At 38.3% G+C, this 17779-nt stretch overlaps 1 protein-coding gene across 2 annotated transcripts in view; it reads right to left on the reverse strand.

Moving 5' to 3' along the window:
* Positions 1-396: 396 nt before the first annotated feature.
* The window catches only part of Gabrg1 (gamma-aminobutyric acid (GABA) A receptor, subunit gamma 1), a 91571-nt gene continuing 74188 nt past the window's right edge, over positions 397-17779 (reverse strand). Inside the window, exon 9 of one of the 2 annotated variants that reach the window (NM_010252.4) lies at positions 397-3641. In NM_010252.4, the coding sequence (NP_034382.2) occupies positions 3372-3641 (270 nt within the window). In that variant the 3' untranslated portion in view covers positions 397-3371. The other variant, XM_006503738.2, reaches the window with a different exon arrangement.

Below are 17779 nucleotides of genomic sequence, written 5' to 3' on the forward strand. Positions count from 1 at the left end.
ACTTTGATTATGTGTGAACATAGCATTAAGTGGGGTCAATACAATTTAAATTAACAACCATTAATTTAATAAACAACAAATTAGAAATAGGCATTTATATCTAGATTTATGTAACCTGTATGTATGTCTATACCTTGATACACACTTCTCAAAGGTCTGTGCTTATTTTTATCCTTGCCACATTTTCTCAAGTAGGAAGCCCCAGTTATAGTTATCTCACGGTGGTACTTGTTTTGGGGTTGAAGTGTCACAATAGACATTAAGATGTCTAGCATTTGTTAAACTGGAAATTGGAACCATTTTCTTCAAACTATATTCTCACACACACACATACACACACACAAATTCAGCTCTTCAGAATCCTGCCAGATGAAGGGCAGACTCAGTTGGCATTGTGTTCCTGATTGCAGTTGTTTATTTTATTGTAGGATGGTATGCACATTGCCACTTTAAAATGACAGAAAACACAACTTAGTTACTAATGTCATTCCAAATGGCCCAGCTTTGTTAGCAAATGTAAAGCTGGAATCTTCTTGTGTTGCATTCAGATGGGTGAGGGCGACATAACTGTTCAAAATAATGTTCTGGGATAAAATGGAGCTTATAGAGAAAACTACTTAGGATGCAGTTCAAGGGCACATAAAGGTTACTATGCTGTTTTGTCTACAAGAATAAAATGCTGCTATGCACCTTCTGCTTCTCAGTTTAAATCCTGGTCTTGTAAATCGGAACGGGGTCCACATAAATTAACGCCTTCTCATGTGCTCTTACATCTTCCTATTTGACAATTTCTTGTCATTCCTAGTGACTATATTTTTGGTTTATGTTAGTATTCAAATCAATTTGTGTACAGGAAAATGAATCTAATAAATTATTTCAACTCATCTAGAAAAAAAGGATATATTTATCTGAATAGTACATAGTTGATTTTAAATTTGAAATATGATAAAAACAAGTATTGGGTTTTACTCCCTTGAAGATAAGCTCTAAGCTCTAGAGAATTTCTTAAGATCTAAATGAAAATATAATCTTTTTGTTTCTAGGTTTAGAAGATAATTAGATTTGCACATCTGTTCTTCTAATAATTATATTTAAATAAAATACCACTGGCTTTGAAGCAAATTGCTTATTTGATGATATATATATATATATATGGAATATATGTAGAGAACATGATATTTTTAACAATTTTATTTTCACTTGTAAATATTGTCAACATTTAAATCCTAGGTAATAAAACAGCAATGAAAAAAATAATCATATCAAGCATTTTAAAGTATTTTAACAAATAGGCATGCTTAGATACAATTGAAAACCTCTAAACTCCCTAACACCTTTAACAATGAGCAAGCCATCAATACAAATATGGAAGTAGCCACAAAAATATAGTGAAGCATGTTACGCCCTAACGGATTGTCCATACTTCTTTTATCCCTTAAATGATGATTATTTCATTAACATCTTACCAATATTTAATATTTTCAACATAAATGCATGGAATATCTAAAAATTAATATACACATAGTCAAAATTTTATTTGAACCTCCATTTGTTAAAAAACTCAATATTTTATTGTCCTTCAAATTCTGTGTGTTTCTGAGTAAGGTGGAAAGTTATAGTTATCTGGACAACTATAATTCTCACAGTATAATACAATCAAGGTTTCACCTAGTGACTGCTACACCAGGTGCACCAATTCATGAATTAAAAGTATGTGTGTCTAACACCCACATGACAGCTCCTCCTCAAAATCAACACACTTTTGATGATAAGACCTCTCATTGTGACAACTGCTGTCAAAAATGGACATGCCTTTCTCTGATTTATTATTTTTATTTTATGTGAGTGTTTCTCTGCTTGTATGAACCACGTGCATGCAGTATCAACAAAGGCCAGAAAAGGGCTTTAGATTCCTGATTACAGACCTTAGTAAATTATCCTGTGGAGGATAATAACTCAGCCTGTGTCCTCAGCAAGAGCATAAAATGCTCTTGTGTGCTGAGCCATCTTGCCAGACCTACAGTGAATATTTCTATTGCTTATTTCCAAGTGGAAGCCTCCTCTCACAGATGTAGCATTGGCAACACTGTCAGCTTTCCCTAAAGTGAGAGTCTCTAGAGTCCTTTCCTCTCTGTATGGATTTCGTGATGTCCCTACTCAAGTTCATTACAGTTGTCTCATACAAAGTCCACTTGTAAAATGAGTTTTGAGAAATTTCACACGCCTAAAAGAGAGAACATGGCGATTATAATATAGTTGTAAAAATCAGCTGGGTAGATACATAATTTTGATGGTTTTCAAATATATCTACTCTATAAAATATCAATAGCATATATTTAAGTCTGTATTTTGAGACAACCTAGAGTTTATTTTGCCAGATGGCTCGTTAAGCCCTGTTAAATCAAGCTCTTTTACTCAATGATTCTTTGAACTTGTGAATCCCTTTTGTAGCACTTAAAGGAAAAACAAAACATTTCCCATTTGATTTCATTGTTAGTACATATGAACATTTTTGTGTTAACCTCTTTATACCTCATAAATCCTACAAGGCAGAATATAACTTTGAGTTTTTTGAACTTGCATTACAAAAAAACAAAAAATGACTTTAGTGTTTCCTCTCCAAATTTAAAAATCCTCAAAATAAGTGAAGGTTGACTTCTGCTTAACATTGAGCAGAAAATTGATTGGATAACTAATAAAAGTTGTCCATTTTGAAAACTGTAGTTTCCAAGTAGCTTGGTTTAATTCCTTTGTACTTCAAACATAAGACATGACAGTGTTTAAATATATAAATGTATACAAACTGTCAGTTCACAAAAATTATTTAAAAAGTAATCAATACATTATTTTCTTCTTGGGAATAACATATCTTTGAACAAATCCAAGAAAATCATGGCTTTGTTTTAAAGAAACCATATCCTAAACAGAGCAAATACAAAGCAAAAAATAAAATCAAGCTAATGAGCAATCTAGGCAAAGAATATTTTAATATTTGACAGTAGTATTTCATTATAAGCAAAAGGTATATTTAAATAAAATATGTGTTAAAATTATCTCATATTCAAAATATTTCTCACATAAGTATTAAGTCCAATATTAGATTTATACAATAAACATAAAAAAATTAAAGTAAAAATATAAGTTTATGATATAACTGTGCTATATTGGACAATCAATTACATGTTTATTTAGATAGATTAACCTGAATAATTCTGTCTTATTCATTTATGAAAGCCCTAGTCACATAACCATCTTATTCATATTTTAACTAGTAGACTTTCACTTTAATTTAAACTTCATGTTATGAAATACAACTGATTATATTGGACTAAGCCAGACTTTTATGATTATTTTTAATTTATTGGCTGAACTTATAAGTATAGATACCCAACCCAGTAAACCAGATTGAACAAGGCAAAAGCTGTTGGGAAAAAGATTCTGGAGTAGGAGTCAATTTTTGCAATGCGTATGTGTATCCGCCCTTCCCTCCAGGACCCAGTTCTGCAGTCATCGAAGCAACAGAAAAAGCTAGTACAGTCTTTGCCCTCCAAACACTGGTAGCCATAATCATCTTCCCCTTGTGGCAAAGAAATGCTGTTCATGGGAATGAGAGTGGATCCAGCATGGAGACCTGGGGAAGCCTGAGTAAATAAGGGGGTAGGGGGGAGACAGAAAAACAGAAGAAAGGAAAATAAGTTAGCACCTGCCAGGGACTCAATAGGAAACTGATAATCAATTAAAACACACACACACACCTTACTGTGTGTTATATTCAATTACAATGTATTATATTCAATTAGAATGTATTTTTTAGATTTCAATCTACTTTGTTCTATGTAACTTTTCTTTTAGTTAGAAAATTATGTAGAAAAAAAATAGCTTTAGAAATATAACCTACAGTATACCTTTGGAAAGTCTATCTACAAAAATATTGTCAACCATGAATCTAAGTATAAACGGGCAATAAACATGTTTCTATGGTGTTGAATATTCAAACAATGATAACGTTGTTGTTGGGTGTTATATAATTTACTTATCCTAGTAATAATAAGTATAAATAGCAAGAAAAGACTTCTCATAGGAAAAACTCTTTGAAGAACCAGAAAAGACAAAGACATATATCGCATATGTATGAGTGAGTAAATGCATAGAGACACGGCAAAACAATTTATAAGCTCAGCTTTAGGAGCAGTAGATGCATAAAACTAGGTCCATTTGAAGAATGTGGCAATCTTCTCTCTGGGGAAAGCATATTAGTGGCTACATAAATTTTATTTGTTATTATACAACAATCAATACTCTGATGATAACAATACTTTGATGATAATAATAACTCAAGGATTATTTGACATCCATGTCAAACTAATACTTTATTACAATTTCTCATTGTTTTTTATTTTTATTATATTTCTGTGTGTGTGTTCATGTGCACCTGCATCATAATGAATATACAAGATATATGTAGAGTCCTTGAGAGTTGAGAATGAATTTAGGTTGTTAGTCTTTGTAAAATGTGTTTTTACCTGCTGAGAAATCCAAATGATTCAGGATATGAATATTTGTAAGTGATAAAAATAATATTTGAAAATGTCATAGTTCAGGAAAGAGTCAAAATATGGGGTAACATAAAGCAAGTAGTTTAGAGTCAGGAAAACTTGGGCTGTATGTCTTCCACAACACAGGGCTTGGGTGAACTTGAAGATGAACTAGGACTGCTTCTCTCTCTGAGATGCCTGTCACAGAAGGAAAAGTGACTGTTGCAATGCTCAGACCAGCTTAAGTAGATAGAGCATGTGTACCATACATTTGATGGTAAGTAGACTACCCATACTACTGCTGTTGTTTCTATGTTGCTATTGCTTTCTGAAAAGAGCATGTCAAACACACTATAAGATACATGACAAAGCACACATACACATTCTGCTAACAAGATGAGTGGTTACTAGAGAGAAAAATCAATCCCTTAAAATGGCAGGAAGACAGCAGTCTTAGTCACCCGTTGTCCTTCTTGACTTCTGGATGTCATGGGCTTAGTGAACTGTGGCTTGAAAATCTCACTGTAAGCCCTGTTTTGTGGTCATCTAATCAGTGAATTAGAAGTCAAGAATATAAAAATCAGCTTACTGGGTTTAATTCTCTCTCACATAGATGCTTAACAATTTTTCTTTGCATTCAATTTTGAAAAGCATACATCTCACAGACATGCTATATTTTAGGTAAAATAATTTAAAAATCAAATGATATGTGGGTTTCTTCAAATTTGAACTCTGATTCAAAGCTGTTGGCTTTCTAAATCATAAGAGAATACAGACAATTAAAATGTTAAAAATTAAGAAGATGGATACTGAGAAGAAATTCCTATGTGGATAGAGCATTTGTCTTTCAGGTCTCCTGTCAAACTTACATTGCTTGAACTCGAATGCCTGGCCAATGTGGTTGTTTCCAGTTATAACAGTGTTTTGGAGAGAAGAGACAGAGGATCTCAGGGTAAGCTGGTTACCTCCCCTAGCATACCTGGTAAAACTTGAGTTTAATGAGAGACCTCAACTCAATAAAATGAAGGTTCTTAGCTTCCTATCTTCTGTTTCAGAGGACATGTGAAGTTAGGAAACTATTAATTATCCATGGAAGAGGATTCAATCAAAGGGAGACAGGAAGAAAAGGAAATAGTGCCAGAGAAGAGGAGTGCTGGGGTCTGAAGGATTCAAGTTGATGGGAGGGATAGAGATGGTGGGACAAGAAGCTTAACAACGTGAACAGTCTATAAGAAAGCTACATGAAAATCTATGATCTTGGCTCACAAGGAAAGTCTATAAGACGGTGATAGTTGAACACCTGTGGTATAAGATATGGGGTTGGGACAAAATTGGGGAATAAAATTATAAGCCAGAATGAGTGCATGGTTGGAGCCAGAGAGAAGAGTCAAAGAAAGGAGAGGATAGGGAGTGGGTTAAAGAAAATGTGGGATGGATAAAGGCTCTTTTAAACAACACTACTTTGTAAGCTAATTAAAGATATAACTGAAAGATCATAAAAAGAAAATCTGGACTGCATGATACTTCCTCATCAGAAAATATTCTTTTTGCAGAGATTCAAAATTCAAAAAAGTTCAATAGACAGAAAATAAGAATCATGAGTCTTAGCTCTCACTATGTTCACAGACACCTGTAACTTTACCTCCAGGTGGTCTGTGCCATCTATGGGACCCTATGGCCCCTGTACTCATAGGCACATATACATAGTCATACACATAATTAAAGATGATAAAATGAAGCTTTTAGAAAAAGAATTAAATTCATAAGAATGAAAGAAAAATATTAAATAAAATGTTGGACCATAAATTTGACTTTTTTGCATTTTTGCATTATAAAACGTAAGAAAATTTAGATATTAGAAGAAACAAAGTGGCATCACAATTGGTCATAAATATGAATTTAAAATTTAAGACATAAAGTGAAACAACATACAAAGTACTAAATATATGAATGAATACATTATATATTTATTCTTATGAATATATTCAAATACATATGAAAAGAAGACAGTAGAAAAACTATCTTTCATATAAAATAAGTACTCTTCTATTTTTGACATTGCTGCTTTGAAATTTGGTATAAATATTAGAAATAAATAAGATTATTCATGAGAATTTTGATAAATTTTAATTTTGAAATCTGTGACCAGGTGTGCTAGGCAAAGATATCCATTCTTAACATACACATTATTGTTCTGTTTATTCACCTGCTTCAAATACTACTGTTAATATAAATTTATATTTTTATCAAGAGTCTTATTCAATGATTAATCGATTTATTTAGTATGAGAACATTAGTAACATGAACATATGCTATTAAGATGACAAAATAGAAAGATAACTATGAGAAGAACCTACGTGCATGAGAATACACATTACCCAAGTGATGTTGCAATTGACATTAAGTGATTACCATCTTATTCCACCGTCCACTGACATTTTGTAGTTACTTAAGCTGCCCTGTGTGTGTGTGTGTGTGTGTGTGTGTGTGTGTGTGATAGTTGTTGTATTTTTAAATTTAATTTAATTTGTAATTTATTTTTTACACTACATAATCCATCCCCCACCCCTCCCATCCACCCTCTGACTGTTCCATATCCCACACCTCCTCCCCACTCCACCCGTCTCCACGTAGATGGCCCCATCCCCACTCCACCTGATCTCTAAACTCCCTGTAGCCTCCAGGCTCTTGAGGGTTGGGTGCATCATCTCTGAATTAACACAGACCTGGATGTCTTCTACTGTATGTGTGTTGGGGGCCTCATATCAGCTGGTGTATGCTGCCTGGTTGGTGGTCCAGAATCTGAGAGATCTCAGGGGTCCAGGTTAATTGAGACTAATGGTCCTCCTACAGGGTCAGCCTCCTCCTTAGCTGCGTTCAGCTTTCCTTAACTCATCAGCAGGGGTCAGCTGCTTCTGTTTAATGGTTGGGTGCATCTGACTCTTTTAGCTGCTTGTTGGATCTTCCAGAGGTCAGTCATGATAGGTCCCTGCAGTAGTTGTATTTTATGTATCACCAATATCATAAAATATCTCCTGGGAATTTTGCCAAACACCATTTATAAAGAAAAAATATTTTTTATCATTTGTGATATTGAAGATTAACACAAGTGTTTGTTATTTCATTACATCCTCTGAAGGCTATCTGAATGTTTATTCATGCAGACATGTGCGGAATGGAAAGAAGACTCCTAATTGGAGGGTTGGAAAGCTCTTCCACACATTATCCTCCATTGAGATGCCAGTTCCTATTTTCAGTAGTACATTGTTTCTTGAGCGATTGCCATACTTGTGAGATTTAACACCCACCTCTTTTGTAATTTAAGAATACACACTACGTACTTAACTTCAATTATCATTATTGTATGTAGATGCCACTATGTCATTCTGTTTAGAAATTTCTGTGACACAGCAGGGCTGAAAGGACAAAAACTATAATCTTAAAACAACACTAGAAATGTACAAGCGATCCACAAAGTATGTGTCTATCTTCCACATGGGTAATTTTGTTCAGAAAGCTCCTGTATTGTAAGCAGTGGTATCCAATGGAGCTGCAATATACCTTCTATCAACTCTATGCAGTATAGCAGCGACATGTTAAACATGAAGTGCCCCTATGCTATGAGGACTTTTGCTTTTGAATTGTGCTCAGCTTGTATCAGTTGGAATCCACCTAACTAGTTTCTAACAGCCATTGCATTTGATGTCATACCTCTAGGCATAAACTAGGCTTCCCTCATTCTAATCTACAAGCCTCAACTCAATTAATGTGGTTTTTCTCTGTTTTAATTTTTCTCTCAAATTTATTCTTCTGAAAACTACATTTTATTTTCCAGACAACTACTTCAATAGTGAGTTGCTACAGTGAAATCTTTCTCTGCCAAACTTCAAATTAAAGACTTATTTTTAAAGGCCTTACAAGTGAATTCTTTCCACTTGAAATGAAAGGAAATTTTTCTGAGTGCTGTGTGACCCACATTCGCATAACCTTCTTTTCAACACCATGTGTCTATTAAATCTATACTTCACAGACCACTTTCCATAGTGTCTCAAGCAGCCCATGGATGCTAGGCATAGCTACTGTAGGCTGAGCTTGGGGTAGTTTCCTGCTTCAGGGATAAGAGTGCTCATACTCTTTTCTATTAACCTTCACTTTATTGGTATTGATGCCTTTGAAAAAAGTTTTAGAAATTACTGGTCTCACTGATAACTCTCTAGTACCCTATTTGATTACTTCAAATTTTCAAATTATTTATTATTGCTGTTTTTATGTGTGTGTGTGCATAATATACATATTAGCACAACACATGTATATAAGTGGATGTGCATGTATAATGTGTATGCTTCATTGACCACCTAAGGTGGATAAATATGGAGACTATTACAACAGCTAAAGAAGTAATGTATTTAATGAAAATAGTAACTGACACATGGGAAAGCCTCGGAACCATCTACAGCATGGTCTACCTTTTGTGAAGCTGATGTATGTGTGGAAGAGGTTAAGGGTCATTCTTGGTTGCTAATACTTATGAGCAATCCACATGTTTTTATTTGTGACAGTGTCTTCCATTGGGAACTGATATAGGTAAAGGTGCAAGACTTCTTGGCAAGAAACACCACTATGCCTGGAATATGTCTGAGTGTTGAGTATAGCCCTCTGGATACCATACTAGTCTGTCAAGATTGTCTATACATATCTTTAAACACTCTGTGGCAGAGCACACAATTGATTTCTTTTGTCTCTGAATTGCCTTTACAATGACATAAAAATAAATATCAATAATTTTATAATTTAACAAAATTGAGAGCCTAAAATTAAGCTGTATTATATTCAGTCTCAAAGTGCAGGTATCTTGTGGCTTATAAGATTTTTGATAACCTACGATTATTGAGGCTTCACCACGAAATGTTAATCATTGCTGATGGCAGGTTTATAGATTCTTCATGTCTACAGTCTTCACGTTGTCCACAAGAGTACTGATTCACAATCCAGCATAGCTAATCTAACTTGTAAGGTTTTCTTTTGATACAACGTATGCACATCATTAAGTAGTAAACATTATTAAAGGACAAACCTCGCATATTTAATGGAATTTGGATTTCTTCAGCTGTCGCAGATAAGAAGAGTAAAATGAAAAGTAAAACAAAAAATGAGGAAGAAAGCCATTTATGGAAAGAGAAACTAGAGAGAAGGGAGAGAGAGAGCAGTAATCCTAAAGAAGAGAATCTAGTGTGAGTGTTGATGCTGCAGTATCTGAGTCTGGGCTGCATTGTTGGCTTAGAAGAAAAGGAAAATGTAGATTCCACAATGTGCCTTAATGGAAGATGTGAAACAAAATGGACAGAGATCTCTATTCTTCACATCAGCACATTCTGTCTACCAGATTAACAAGATATATGGCCGAACACACAAACCAGGCAAGAATACAAATTTCATTGTTGGTCCTGGTTTTTCAAATTTCCATTTAGATCTGAAAGAGCTAATAAAATATGAAACTCGGGAAGCATGAAAGATAGAAAATATTGTTTTGAATGTCTATAAAATATTTTTACATCTTCCAGTCAATTATAAATTATCAATGGTGAGCTATTGCTATTTACCACTTAGTACTTCAAGACTGTCATCTCATTGCTGTTTCTTTTCGTTTGTAATGTTTAATTTGCTGAAAGAATGGACCATCTAGAGACTGCCATATCTGGGTATCCATCCCATAATCAGCTTCCAAATGCTGACACCATTGCATACACTAGCAAGATTTTGCTGAAAGGACCCAGATATAGCTGTCTCTTGTGAGACTATGCTGGGGGCCTAACAAACACAGCAGTGGATGCTCACAGTCAGCTATTGGATGATCACAGGGCCCCCAATGGAGGAGCTAGAGAAAGTAACCATTTTTCCATTTTTATTGGTTATTTTATTTATTTATATTTCAAATGTTATCTCCTTCCCAGTTTCCCCTCCACAAGCCCCCTATCCCTTCCTCCCTGCCCCTGGCTCTATGAGGGCACTCCTGCCACAGAGGCCTAGTTTCAACTCTGCTCAGTCAACCTGACCCCAGGAACTACACTCAACTCTTTATGTCCTGGTCTTACACTGGATAGCTGTTCTTTCACAGAAGGTGTGCATTGATTAGTTATATGCCTCCTGCATTACTTATCTGTAGAAAGAAATTGTAAAACTCACATGGCGTTGTATAATACCTGTGGGTTAAAACCATTATTTTTATTCAAAGAACCTCTAATAAAACTTTCAAAAAGCAAATAAAGAAAACACAATGAATATAACAGGTATGAACATTTAAAGTTTGAAATACCCAGACAGCCGGCCACCTTCCTGGTGAGAGCACGGGGGTCTGCCTGGCCTGAGAGGTTTGTGGCACAGGCGCCGGCGGGAGCCTTCTTGGCTCCGGGACTCCGCGGAGGGCAGGCTGCACGGGTGACCGTGTGGAATACAGAGTGCCAGCCGTTTCTGGGACGGGCGAGAGAGTCGCAGAGCTTCTGGGCGGCGCCATCTTCAGCTCCAGACAGCCGGCCACCTTCCTGGTGAGAGCACGGGGGTCTGCCTGGCCTGAGAGGTTTGTGGCACAGGCGCCGGCGGGAGCCTTCTTGGCTCCGGGACTCCGCGGAGGGCAGGCTGCACGGGTGACCGTGTGGAATACAGAGTGCCAGCCGTTTCTGGGACGGGCGAGAGAGTCGCAGAGCTTCTGGGCGGCGCCATCTTCAGCTCCAGACAGCCGGCCACCTTCCTGGTGAGAGCACGGGGGTCTGCCTGGCCTGAGAGGTTTGTGGCACAGGCGCCGGCGGGAGCCTTCTTGGCTCCGGGACTCCGCGGAGGGCAGGCTGCACGGGTGACCGTGTGGAATACAGAGTGCCAGCCGTTTCTGGGACGGGCGAGAGAGTCGCAGAGCTTCTGGGCGGCGCCATCTTCAGCTCCAGACAGCCGGCCACCTTCCTGGTGAGAGCACGGGGGTCTGCCTGGCCTGAGAGGTTTGTGGCACAGGCGCCGGCGGGAGCCTTCTTGGCTCCGGGACTCCGCGGAGGGCAGGCTGCACGGGTGACCGTGTGGAATACAGAGTGCCAGCCGTTTCTGGGACGGGCGAGAGAGTCGCAGAGCTTCTGGGCGGCGCCATCTTCAGCTCCAGACAGCCGGCCACCTTCCTGGTGAGAGCACGGGGGTCTGCCTGGCCTGAGAGGTTTGTGGCACAGGCGCCGGCGGGAGCCTTCTTGGCTCCGGGACTCCGCGGAGGGCAGGCTGCACGGGTGACCGTGTGGAATACAGAGTGCCAGCCGTTTCTGGGACGGGCGAGAGAGTCGCAGAGATTCTGGGGCGGCACCATCTTCAGCTCCAGACAACCAGCCACCTTCCCGGCAAGAGCCACAGAGCTTCTGAGGCGGCAACATCTTCGACTCCAGACAACTGGCCACCTTCCTGGCCAAAGCAACACAGCTTCTGGGAAAGATCCTGTTTTGGGCCTTCACCTTCAGCCAGGAGGAGGTCCAAACACCAGATAACTGTACACCTTCCCTGAGAGAGGAGAGCTTGCCTACAGAGACTGCTCTGACCACTGAAACTCAGAGAAGAGAGCTTGTCTCCCACGCCTGCTGATAGAGGGTAACAAAATCAACAGAGGAACAATCTTTTAACAAAGACAACTATAACAACTAACTCCAGAGATTGCCAGATGGCGAAAGGTAAACGTAAGAATCCTACTAACAGAAGCCAGGACCACTCACCATCATCAGAACCCAGAACGCCCACTTCGCCCAATCCAGGACACCCTAACACACCTGAAAAGGTAGACCTGGATTTAAAAGCATATCTCATGATGATGGTAGAGGACATAAAGAAGGAATTCAATAACTCACTTAAAGAAATACAGGAGAACACTGCTAAAGAGTTACAAGTCCTTAAAGAAAAACAGGAAAACACTGCTAAAGAGTTACAAGTCCTTAAAGAAAAACAGGAAAACACAACCAAACAGGTAGAAGTCCTTATAGAAAAACAGGAAAACACATCCAAACAGGTGATGGAAATGAACAAAACCATACTAGACCTAAAAAGGGAAGTAGACACAATAAAGAAAACCCAAAGTGAGGCGACGCTGGAGATAGAAACCCTAGGAAAGAAATCTGGAACCATAGATGCCAGCATCAGCAACAGAATACAAGAGATGGAAGAGAGAATCTCAGGTGCAGAAGACTCCATAGAGAACATCGGCACAACAATCAAAGAAAATGGAAAATGCAAAAAGATCCTAACTCAAAACATCCAGGAAATCCAGGACACAATGAGAAGACCAAACCTACGGATAATAGGAGTGGATGAGAATGAAGATTTTCAACTCAAAGGACCAGCAAACATCTTCAACAAAATTATTGAAGAAAACTTCCCAAATCTAAAGAAAGAGATGCCCATGAACATACAAGAAGCCTACAGAACTCCAAATAGACTGGACCAGAAAAGAAATTCCTCCCGACACATAATAATCAGAACACCAAATGCACTAAATAAAGATAGAATACTAAAAGCAGTAAGGGAAAAAGGTCAAGTAACATATAAAGGCAAGCCTATCAGAATTACACCAGATTTTTCACCAGAGACTATGAAAGCCAGAAGAGCCTGGACAGATGTTATACAGACACTAAGAGAACACAAATGCCAGCCCAGGCTACTATACCCAGCCAAACTCTCAATTACCATAGATGGAGAAACCAAAGTATTCCACGACAAAACTAAATTCACCCATTATCTCTCCACGAATCCAGCCCTTCAAAGGATAATAACAGAAAAAAACCAATACAAGGACGGGAACCACGCCCTAGAAAAAACAAGAAGATAATCCCTCAACAAACCTAAAAGAAGACAACCACAAGAACAGAATGCCAACTTTAACAACAAAAATAACAGGAAGCAACAATTACCTTTCCTTAATATCTCTTAATATCAATGGACTCAATTCCCCAATAAAAAGACATAGACTAACAGACTGGCTACACAAACAGGACCCAACATTCTGCTGCTTACAGGAAACCCATCTCAGGGAAAAAGACAGACACTACCTCAGAGTGAAAGGCTGGAAAACAATTTTCCAAGCAAATGGTCTGAAGAAACAGGCTGGAGTAGCCATTCTAATATCGGATAAAATCGACTTCCAACCCAAAGTTATCAAAAAAGACAAGGAGGGACACTTCATACTCATCAAAGGTAAAATCCTCCAAGAGGAACTCTCAATTCTGAATATCTACGCTCCAAATGCAAGGGCAGCCACATTCATTAAAGACACTTTAGTAAAGCTCAAAGCACACATTGCACCTCACACAATAATAGTGGGAGACCTCAACACACCACTTTCATCAATGGACAGATCGTGGAAACAGAAACTAAACAGGGACACAGTGAAACTAACAGAAGTTATGAAACAAATGGACCTGACAGATATCTACAGAATATTTAATCCTAAAACAAAAGGATATACCTTCTTCTCAGCACCTCACGGGACCTGCTCCAAAATTGACCATATAATTGGTCACAAAATAAGCCTCAACAGATACAAAAATATTGAAATTGTCCCATGTATCCTATCAGACCACCATGGCCTAAGACTGATCTTCAATAACAACATTAAGAATGGAAAGCCAACATTCACGTGGAAACTGAACAACACTCTTCTCAATGATACCTTGGTCAAGGAAGGAATAAAGAAAGAAATTAAAGACTTTTTAGAGTTTAATGAAAATGAAGCCACAACGTACCCAAACCTTTGGGACACAATGAAAGCATTTCTAAGAGGGAAACTCATAGCTCTGAGTACCTCCAAGAAGAAACGGGAGAGAGCACATACTAGCAGCTTGACAACACATCTAAAAGCTCTAGAAAAAAAGGAAGCAAATTCACCCAAGAGGAGTAGACGGCAGGAAATAATCAAACTCAGGGGTGAAATTAACCAAGTGGAAACAAGAAGAACTATTCAAAGAATTAACCAAACGAGGAGTTGGTTCTTTGAGAAAATCAACAAGATAGATAAACCCTTAGCTAGACTCACTAGAGGGCAAAGGGACAAAATCCTAATCAACAAAATCAGAAATGAAAAGGGAGACATAACAACAGATCCTGAAGAAATCCAAAACACCATCAGATCCTTCTACAAAAGCTTATACTCAACAAAACTGGAAAACCTGGACGAAATGGACAAATTTCTGGACAGATACCAGGTACCAAAGTTGAATCAGGATCAAGTTGACCTTCTAAACAGTCCCATATCCCCTAAAGAAATAGAAGCAGTTATTAATAGTCTCCCAACCAAAAAAAGCCCAGGACCAGATGGGTTTAGTGCAGAGTTCTATCAGACCTTCAAAGAAGATCTAATTCCAGTTCTGCACAAACTATTTCACAAGATAGAAGTAGAAGGTACTCTACCCAACTCATTTTATGAAGCCACTATTACTCTGATACCTAAACCACAGAAAGATCCAACAAAGATAGAGAACTTCAGACCAATTTCTCTTATGAATATCGATGCAAAAATCCTTAATAAAATTCTCGCTAACCGAATCCAAGAACACATTAAAGAAATCATCCATCCTGACCAAGTAGGTTTTATTCCAGGGATGCAGGGATGGTTTAATATACGAAAATCCATCAATGTAATCCATTATATAAACAAACTCAAAGACAAAAACCACATGATCATCTCGTTAGATGCAGAGAAAGCATTTGACAAGATCCAACACCCATTCATGATAAAAGTTTTGGAAAGATCAGGAATTCAAGGCCCATACCTAAACATAATAAAAGCAATCTACAGCAAACCAGTAGCCAACATCAAAGTAAATGGAGAGAAGCTGGAAGCAATCCCACTAAAATCAGGGACTAGACAAGGCTGCCCACTTTCTCCCTACCTTTTCAACATAGTACTTGAAGTATTAGCCAGAGCAATTCGACAACAAAAGGAGATCAAGGGGATACAAATTGGAAAAGAGGAAGTCAAAATATCACTTTTTGCAGATGATATGATAGTATATATAAGTGACCCTAAAAATTCCACCAGAGAACTCCTAAACCTGATAAACAGCTTTGGTGAAGTAGCTGGATATAAAATTAACTCAAACAAGTCAATGGCCTTTCTCTACACAAAGAATAAACAGGCTGAGAAAGAAATTAGGGAAACAACACCCTTCTCAATAGTCACAAATAATATAAAATATCTCGGCGTGACTCTAACTAAGGAAGTAAAAGATCTGTATGATAAAAACTTCAAGTCTCTGAAGAAAGAAATTAAAGAAGATCTCAGAAGATGGAAAGATCTCCCATGCTCATGGATTGGCAGGATCAACATTGTAAAAATGGCTATCTTGCCAAAAGCAATCTACAGATTCAATGCAATCCCCATCAAAATTCCAACTCAATTCTTCAACGAATTAGAAGGAGCAATTTGCAAATTCATCTGGAATAACAAAAAACCTAGGATAGCAAAAACTCTTCTCAAGGATAAAAGAACCTCTGGTGGAATCACCATGCCTGACCTAAAGCTTTACTACAGGGCAATTGTGATAAAAACTGCATGGTACTGGTATAGAGACAGACAAGTAGACCAATGGAATAGAATTGAAGACCCAGAAATGAACCCACACACCTATGGTCACTTGATCTTCGACAAGGGAGCTAAAACCATCCAGTGGAAGAAAGACAGCATTTTCAACAATTGGTGCTGGCACAACTGGTTGTTATCATGTAGAAGAATGCGAATCGATCCATACTTATCTCCTTGTACTAAGGTCAAATCTAAGTGGATCAAGGAACTTCACATAAAACCAGAGACACTGAAACTTATAGAGGAGAAAGTGGGGAAAAGCCTTGAAGATATGGGTACAGGGGAAAGATTCCTGAACAGAACAGCAATGGCTTGCTCTGTAAGATCGAGAATTGACAAATGGGACCTAATGAAACTCCAAAGTTTCTGCAAGGCAAAAGACACCGTCAATAGGACAAAAAGACCACCAACAGATTGGGAAAGGATCTTTACCTATCCTAAATCAGATAGGGGACTAATATCCAACATATATAAAGAACTCAAGAAGGTGGACTTCAGAAAATCAAATAACCCCATTAAAAAATGGGGCTCAGAACTGAACAAAGAATTCTCACCTGAGGAATACCGAATGGCAGAGAAGCACCTGAAAAAATGCTCAACATCCTTAATCATCAGGGAAATGCAAATCAAAACAACCCTGAGATTCCACCTCACACCAGTCAGAATGGCTAAGATCAAAAATTCAGGTGACAGCAGATGCTGGCGTGGATGTGGAGAAAGAGGAACACTCCTCCATTGTTGGTGGGATTGCAGGCTTGTACAACCACTCTGGAGATCAGTCTGGCGGTTCCTCAGAAAACTGGATATAGTACTACCGGAGGATCCAGCAATACCTCTCCTGGGCATATATCCAGAAGATGCCCCAACTGGTAAGAAGGACACATGCTCCACTATGTTCATAGCAGCCTTATTTATAATAGCCAGAAGCTGGAAGGAACCCAGATGCCCCTCAACAGAGGAATGGATACAGAAGATGTGGTACATCTACACAATGGAGTACTACTCAGCTATTAAAAAGAATGAATTTATGAAATTCCTGGCCAAATGGATGGACCTGGAGGGCATCATCCTGAGTGAGGTAACACATTCACAAAGGAACTCACACAATATGTACTCACTGATAAGTGGATATTAGCCCAAAACCTAAGATACCCAAGATATAAGATACAATTTCCTAAACACATGAAACTCAAGAAAAATGAAGACTGAAGTGTGAACACTATGCCCCTCCTTAGAAGTGGGAGCAAAACACCCTTGGAAGGAGTTACAGAGACAAAGTTTGGAGCTGAGATAAAAGGATGGACCATGTAGACACTACCATATCCGGGGATCCATCCCATAATCAGCTTCCAAATGCTGACACCATTGCATACACTAGCAAGATTATGCTGAAAGGACCCTGATATAGCTGTCTCTTGTCAGAGTATGCCTGGGCCTAGCAAGCATAGAAGTGGATGCTCACAGTCGGCTATTGGATGGATCACATGGCCCCCAATGAAGGAGCTAGAGAAAGTACCAAAGAAGCTAAAGGGATCTGCAACACTATAGGTGGAACAACATTATGAACTAACCAGTACCCCGGAGCTCTTGACTCTAGCTGCATATGCATCAAAAGATGGCCTAGTCGGCCATCACTGGAAAGAGAGGCCCATTG

This window comes from Mus musculus, chromosome 5 (assembly GCF_000001635.26).
Source record: "Mus musculus strain C57BL/6J chromosome 5, GRCm38.p6 C57BL/6J".
NCBI classification, from domain to species: Eukaryota; Metazoa; Chordata; class Mammalia; order Rodentia; family Muridae; genus Mus; species Mus musculus.